This window comes from Callionymus lyra, chromosome 15 (assembly GCF_982586985.1).
Source record: "Callionymus lyra chromosome 15, fCalLyr1.hap1.1, whole genome shotgun sequence".
NCBI classification, from domain to species: Eukaryota; Metazoa; Chordata; class Actinopteri; order Syngnathiformes; family Callionymidae; genus Callionymus; species Callionymus lyra.
This window is the reverse complement of record NC_141832.1, coordinates 8547044-8554930: the sequence shown is the minus strand read 5'-3', so window position 1 is coordinate 8554930 and position 7887 is coordinate 8547044. Positions and strand designations below refer to the sequence as shown.

The 7887-nt window shown below is 38.2% G+C and overlaps 1 protein-coding gene across 1 annotated transcript; it reads right to left on the bottom strand.

The window, feature by feature from the left end:
- Positions 1 to 4911: 4911 nt before the first annotated feature.
- Positions 4912 to 7291, bottom strand: nfil3-6 (nuclear factor, interleukin 3 regulated, member 6). Its single transcript, XM_087809938.1, has 2 exons — positions 7083 to 7291; positions 4912 to 6285 (listed from the first exon to the last, which is right to left on the bottom strand). The coding sequence occupies exon 2, from the start codon at positions 6243 to 6245 to the stop codon at positions 5277 to 5279; it is 969 nt and encodes a 322-aa protein (XP_087666064.1). The 5' UTR covers positions 6246 to 6285; positions 7083 to 7291; the 3' UTR covers positions 4912 to 5276.
- Between the last annotated feature and the right edge of the window lie 596 nt (positions 7292 to 7887).

Here is a 7887-nt window from a genome sequence, read left to right as displayed (position 1 = left end):
AAAGCACACATGCTTAAACACATATATACACAAGCATACACACATGCACACACACAGAATACAAACACATTAACACACAAATGCACACAGACACACTCAAACGCACATATAGACACACTAAAACCGTACAAATACACGTCATGAACACATATAGACACACACACACACACACATAAAAGCACACATGAATATACACAGATACATGCATATTCACACACATACACATATATCTATACACGCGTACAGACACACACATTCATATAATCACACAATTGCACACACTCAAATAAACACACAAACAAACCTACGCACACATACATCCACACAGATACACATACATAGACACACATATAAACACACAAGCAGACACACTAATGCACAAGCACACATGCACAAACACACACATGCACAAACACACACATGCAAAAACGCACACTATTACTTTCTTCTTGTAAAGCGTCTTTGCGTGTCACAATATATAAACGACGTTTATTATTTATTATTATTATAATTATTACGTACAATATTTGAGTGTGAATCTGAGAGGAACAGGTGATGCGTTCAAAGACACAAATGTTTCCACCAATGTTGATCTGTGTGTGTTGCATTATTACAGTAGCAAATCAACTTGTCATCGTTCTGCTGGACCACTGTTGTGTAACCTCTGCTCAGGTCCACCAGTTGTTCATGGTCTCGGGTCCGTCCCGTGGACTCCACGCGGTCAGATCTCACCTGGAGCAGCAGTCGCTCTACTCTGAGTTCCTCATAAATCCCACAGCTTCGTTTTTGATCACCATCCCACTTCTGACGCCACACAGGAGTGAACATTGAAAACAGTCACTAATCCAAGAAGAAATGACTTTTCTACTTTTATAACATGTTGAAGTGTGTGTGGTGACGTTTGTGTGTGTGTGTGTGTGTGTGTGTGTGTGTGTGTGTGTGTGTGTGTGTGTGATGCACACACGCGCATCACATGGTCACAGGAAGTACTCGAGACTCACTCGAACGTCACATAATAACTGATATTCTTAACACACTTGTGTGTTACGTGAACTAAAAGGAGGTGAAGTGTATCTTTTCTCTCCTCCATTTCATCCATCCTTCACTTTCCACCACATCAGCACCTTCTTTTGTGAACTTGAACGCCCCTCCCCCCCCTCTCTCTCTCTCTTCCTCACTCTCTCTTGCACCCCTTCTTATCCGCACCCAAACATATCCCCCCTTTCCTCTGATGTCTGCCAGCGTTCCTATGGCAACTGTCGCAATGCCTGCCTAGCAACAGGCGTGATCCCTCTCAGAGAGGTAAAAAGATGGGGTGGTGGGTAGATTAAGGGGTGAGGGAAGGAAGGGGTGTATCGGCAGCAGTAGTTTCTTTGAATTCAATTGACACTGAAAATGTTTATTTATACATTTGTTATCCAGCAACTACTGTCATGGCAACTTAATGAATCGTGTTCTTGACTCTTTGTCTCAGTGTCTTCATCACTGATCCTGCTGTGGAACTAAACCAGTGGCATTTTCAATTAATTTTGGATTTTCTTAAGCATTTAAGTGTCATTTTAATAATTAGATTGAATCATTCCTATATTGAAAGGTTGAAGTTTGTGTTTAATTTGATAATTCAATAAATAGTCTAGTGAAAATGTATGCTGTTAACATTTTAATGTTCAATTCAAAAGGCTTTGAATAAAAAAGAATATTGGATTCAGTAATTGCTTTTTTAAATAACTGGAATCTCAAAATCCATTCATTCAACAATCTCAACTTTATAATATTAAGAGGTTAAAATGCATTTAAAAAAATGCAATACTTAGAAGTACTCAAAACAACAAAATCTCAATGATAATTAGAAAAAAATAAATCAGAGTTTCCACAATTAAAATGAGATGGATGGATGGATGGATGGATGGATGGATGGATGGATGGATGGATGGATGGATGGATGGATGGATGGATGGATAGATAAATGTGGATGGATGGATGGATGGATGGATGGATGGATGGATGGATGGATGGATGGATAAATAGAGATGGATGGGTGGATGGATGGATGGATGGATAGATAAATAGAGATGGATGGGTGGATGGATGGATGGATGGATGGATAGATAAATAGAGATGGATGGATGGATGGATGGATGGATGGATGGATGGATGGATGGATGGATGGATAGAGATGATGGATGGATGGATGGATAGATAGAGTTGGATGGATGGATGGATGGATAGAGATGGATGGTGAAGGATAGATGTGGATGGATGAATGGATAGCTAGAGATGAATAGATAGAGATGGATGGATGGATGGATGGATGGATGGATGGATGGATGGATGGATGGATGGATGGATGGATGGATGGATGGATAGAGATGATGGATGGATAGAGATGATGAATGGATGGATGGATATGGATGGATGGATGGATGGATAGAGATGGATGGATGGATGGATAGAAATGGATGGTAAAGGATAGATGTTGATGGATGAATGGATAGCTAAAGATGGATGGATGGATAGATGGATAGCGATAGATGGATGGATGGACTTACTTGTTTTATCCCTCTGGAGATCTCCTTCTGGAAATTCGATTTTCAGTACACAGACGATAGTTTCATAAAAAAGTGCAAATAAAGAACAAGGACAATAATAAAGATTATGGATCACAGAAAAAGATACAAAGATTAACTAACTTAATACATCCTTTCACTGAACTTCCATATAAGTAAGTAAGTAAGTAATACCTCCACCAACAAGCTAATCAGCCGGGCTAGTTGCTAGTTAGCAACATTAGCTCTTGAAATGTTAACTTTTAAGGCATTAGCAAAAGCTTTAATTTGTGTTTGCCTGTTGTTCTGCATGTATTTACTCCAATTTAGAGTATTTGTAATACTTTCAAATGTGCAGTCAGTCTTTTTACAAGAACATTTTTAACATCACTATGAGTTTTTCAACTGTGTAACAATTGTTAAAATGTAGAAAGAACAGAAGAACTCTAGACACACGAATATAATAATAATAAGCATAATAATAATAATGTCTGACGACTGAGATTATTTGTTTATTTAACACAGTGATTTACCTTCTCCTGGTTTATAAACACTGACCTCAAGCAACAAGCTAATTAGCCTGGCTAGTTGCTAGTTAGCAACATTAGCTTTAGCAGATTTTATTGATGTATATTCAGATGAATTTACTCGGATTTCAAGTTGTTAAAATAGTTTAAAATGTGCTGAGTCTGTTTAAATGTGAAACAAAGAGCAAAAATAAATTGATTTTTATTTGTATTTTATTACATTAAAACTCGAACAGTTAATTAATTATAAAACTTAAAAATTAATGCATTTTATGTTATTGTTGTGTCATCAACATACTGAATTGTTGAGTTCTACATTTCAAATTCTGAATTACTTAAATATTGTTTCTTTTTTCTAAGAATTGAATAATTGAATTGAATAATTTTCTATATTCAAAGGTTGAATTTTATTTTTTTTATTCGAAATAAACGATTGCTTTTACACATAGAATTGAATATTCTTATTCCAATAATTCAAAAAATAAATGTCTAAATCCAAAATTTTGGTACAATGGCCGCCGGACAATTCCGATGCTATGTAACGTGTTTCTATGTCGACAGGTGATCCAGAGATTGAGAGTCTGTTGACACTATTATACCAACATTTTTATATTGAATTTAAAAGACTACAAATTACAACATATTCTATTTACAATTTTTTGGGAAATAAAATATCAAACTCTATGTGTAAAAAATCTATTCATAACACCGTCATATACACGAGCTTCGGTCTCCAAGGCAACAAACAGACTCTGGATCATAATCCCGCAAGAATCAAACATTCTGATGATTCAACCAAAATCAAGTTCACTGGGTTGAACTGCTGCCTCTGCTGCCCCCTGCTGCTCATGTAGTGGCAGCGTTTCTCTCTGAATCTAAAACGAATATATCAGAATTTCTGATGGATTAACTTTAATTAAATTACATTTGTTTTCGATTTTCATAGCAGGAGGTTCAAAGTAGAAACATATTGAACCTAAATAGATATTAAATTAAACATACAGTTCAAATGTAAAATATAAATAATAATAATAAAATAAAATAAATAATAATGTATATATTTAAAGGTTGAATTAGTTTTTATTTGATAAATAAATTGAATAATTTATATAATTAAAGGTTGAATTATTTTTTATTTGATAAATAAATTGAATAATTTATATAATTAAAGGTTGAATTATTTTTTTTTGCATAAATAAATAAAATTAATTTATATATTTAAATGTTGAATTAGTTTTTATTGGATAAATACATTAAATAATTTAAATATTTAAAGGATGAATTCGTTTTTATTGGATAAATAAATTAAATAATTTAAATATTTAAAGGTTTAATTATTTTTTATTGGATAAATAAATTGAATAATTTATATATTATAAATTGAATTCTTTTTTATTGGATGAATAAATTAAATAATTTATATATTTAAAAGTTGAATTATTGTTTTATTGGATAAATACATTTAATCATTTTTATATTTAAAGGTAAAATTAGTTTGTTTATAAGTAAATAAAACTTTTTGAATTGGTCGTAATATAAAAAAGACTTCCAACTCCCATACATTATTATATACTGTATAGGTTATTACAGTTATTATTTTATTAGAAAATGTATTTTAATTGTGCACTGAATATTTTATATTTTTAATTTGTATTTTATTTATTTTTTATGTGCGAATATCCCAACTGTGGGAGGAATAAAGAAGTATCTTATATTTACTTTACATACGCTATAATATTTATTTAAATTCTATTCTAAGTATTTACATCCTGACCCTGAGGATCAATAAAGTTTTATCTTACCTTAAAAGACAAGTGGTTTTAAAAGTCAGAGTCAAGTTGAATATTGCAAATGTTTATTCATTTTAAATAAGAAACTCGATGCAAAACAAGTCAAAACAGAAGAGTCAGAGCTGCTGGACATGCTCGAGTCTGGACGACGCACGATTTGAAGTATTTACAAGAAGAACTCGTGGAGTCTCGCGAGATGAAAGAAACGTCATCGCTACATGTTGCTATAGAAACCGTCACAGTGTTGGGAAGTTGATGACGAGAATCTCGTCGAGATGTCGTTCACAATCTGAGACAGCAGGTGGCGTCCAAGAGCTCAACACGTCTCAGGTCTGAAGTTCACAGATTTAAAAAAAAATGTTGAAGGTGAAGAGAAGTGAGTGACGCGTTTGAGTCCAGCGGTGATGACGTCATCACGCCGCTCTGTGATTGGCTGTCATCTGGTCCGTGAAGAGCTTCTTCAGGTGAGCCACCTCCTCGCTCAGGGAGTTGAGCTGGTTCTTCAGGTGGCCGTTCTGGCTCTGGTAGCTCAGCTCGGTGTGGGGGTGGGCTGGCGGGGGCGACTCCAGCATCTGCAGCCACGGACCCTCCGCCGCCGCCGCCTCGCCCCCCGCCTTCTGAGCCTCCCAGCCCGTGGACGGGCAGCGCCGGGCGTCGCCCTCGGGCGTCTCCCCGCCGCCCTTGAAGCGCAGCTTGTGAGGAAGGTTCCTGATGGGGTCGGCGTGCTCCGTCTTCCCCGGCGAGTGGTGGAGCTCGTAGCTCAGCTCGTCCGCCCGGTGGGGCGACGACTTCCCGTCGCTCAGCCGGTCCTCGAAGAAGACGGGGCTCCCCACGCTGGACCCCCCCGGGGTGGAGAACCCGGAGTCCTCCGAGAGGTTCCCGGTTTCCCTGGACGTCCGGGTGATCACCGAGGGTCCCTCTCGGGGCAGGTAGTAGTGAGGGGTCTGGGGGGCGGCGAGCGGCAGGATGGGGGTGCTGGACGGGTCCTTGACCAGGCCGAAGCGGAACTTGAGGGCGAGCAGCTCCGCCCGGAGCCGGGCGTTCTCCTCCAGCAGGGCCAGGACCCGGCTCTCCAGGACCATGTCGTTGACGCGCCGCTTCTCCCGGGACCGCTTGGCCGCCTCGTTGTTCTTGCGCCGCTTGTCCCAGTAGCAGTCGTCCTTCTGGGCCACCGGGATGAACTCCCGCTTGCGCCGGATGCTGGACGCCACCGGGCTCTCCTTGCGCTTGACGGCGGCGCCGCGGCCCAGCAGCGAGCGGGCCAGGAGCCCGCCGGACGTCAGCAGGGACACGGCCTCGTCGGTGAAGGAGAGCGGACCCCCTGACTGGGACTCCCCCGCCTCGCCCCCTTCCTGGCCTCGCATCGACTCCTCGTCAAACATGTTTTTTTTGGGGGGATCTGCTGCCGCCTGCTGGTCAGACCTGCGCACAGCACGGAAGACGGGGTTTTAGGAGTTACGCAATAACATTACAACACAACATTATGTAACTTCATTACATCGCTCGGATGGAACTGGAGCGATTTGTACCACAACCTCAAAGACACACTGTGCTGCTCTACTTACACACACGCACGCGCGCGCGCACACACACACACACACACGCAAAAATATTTGCTGTGACAGAGTTTTAAATAGGAAACAAACTGACGTGTTATTAGTTTATGTAACACAATTCTCACCACAATTTCCTAAGAAAACAAGTTCTAATATTTTGTTGATTTATTTATATTATAAATCATTTACTTAACGACTCACGCAACGAGTGTTTTTTTTTTTTTAAATACTCGTATGACTCACTCTTTAGTGAGAAAAAACACCGTGACCTGTGACATATATATTTAACTCGGTCAACACAAGTGTCGTGTTGCGTTCAAACACAAAAGTTAATTTTAACTTTAACATAATAATCAAAAATAAATTGACATTAAATATATTTTTTAAACATAAAATTGACTCAGGATTAAATCTTTAATTAAATTAACCTTTCACCCATTTTTTTTAACGATCCTGAATCCAAACACTTTAGTAACAAACACGTAAATCTATTTAAGTAAATCATTAAAAGAAACTGAATCAACGCCGATCGTTATTACCGTAGTAACGCTGAACAACACGCACGTCTTTTGTAAACATGTCAAAAAAAGCTCGTTCTCGATGATAATGATGTTTAAAAAACAAACGTATCACTAAAGTAAATGTAAATGTAATTCGAATTACCGTAAGTGTGCTAAGAGATCTCGTGGAGGTTCTGGGTCGCGTATGACTCGCTGGTCCAGATCCGGTGTGTTGCTTCCGCGCGGTGCTGTGACTCAATATTCCTCTCCTCCTTCCTCCTTCCTTCCTTCTCTCTGCTCCACTTGGAATGTCGCTCCTCCTTTTTGTAACGCGGGGTTCAGGCCGGGACGGTCCGTGGACTCGCTTGAACCAGAGGCTTGTTTGTGCGCCACAGGCCACGCCCCCTGCTTTACTGATAGCGACGCGTCATCGTCGTCATCGTGAGATTGTGTAATTCTGCTGTAACAACAAGACTATTACGACACGCTTTTATAAAAGTACAAACCGCATATTTATTTACATTTCATTATGTTTTAAAGATGCAAGTGAGAGTAAATACAAGTTAAAACACCAGAATAATGTAGAATTAATCTTTTTATTGAAATGTTTTTTTTAAGCTTTTAATTTTTTTTTTCTTCTTGGTTATTGAATTCAATAATCTCTGTATTGAATCGTGTTTATTGAATAATAACATCGAATTATTTGTACGTTAAAACTTTGATTTTATTTAAAATGATTTCCTTAAAAAAGTATATTTAAAGGTTGATTTCCTTTATTTAATTAAATGAAAGAATTATTATACTTTTAATAAACGAATGCATTTTATTTTACACATAGTATTATTATTATTGTCATTCCAATAGTTAAAAAAATAAATGTTCTAAATTGACCGTTTTTTTAAATTTTTATTATTATTTTCTGGTGACAATATTATCGTAACATTTTGAATATGTATTGAATATACATA

Excerpts from the sequence above, each read along its gene's own strand:
- nfil3-6 (XM_087809938.1), bottom strand. The coding sequence starts at position 6,245 with ATGTTTGACGAGGAGTCGATGCGAGGCCAGGAAGGGGGCGAGGCGGGG.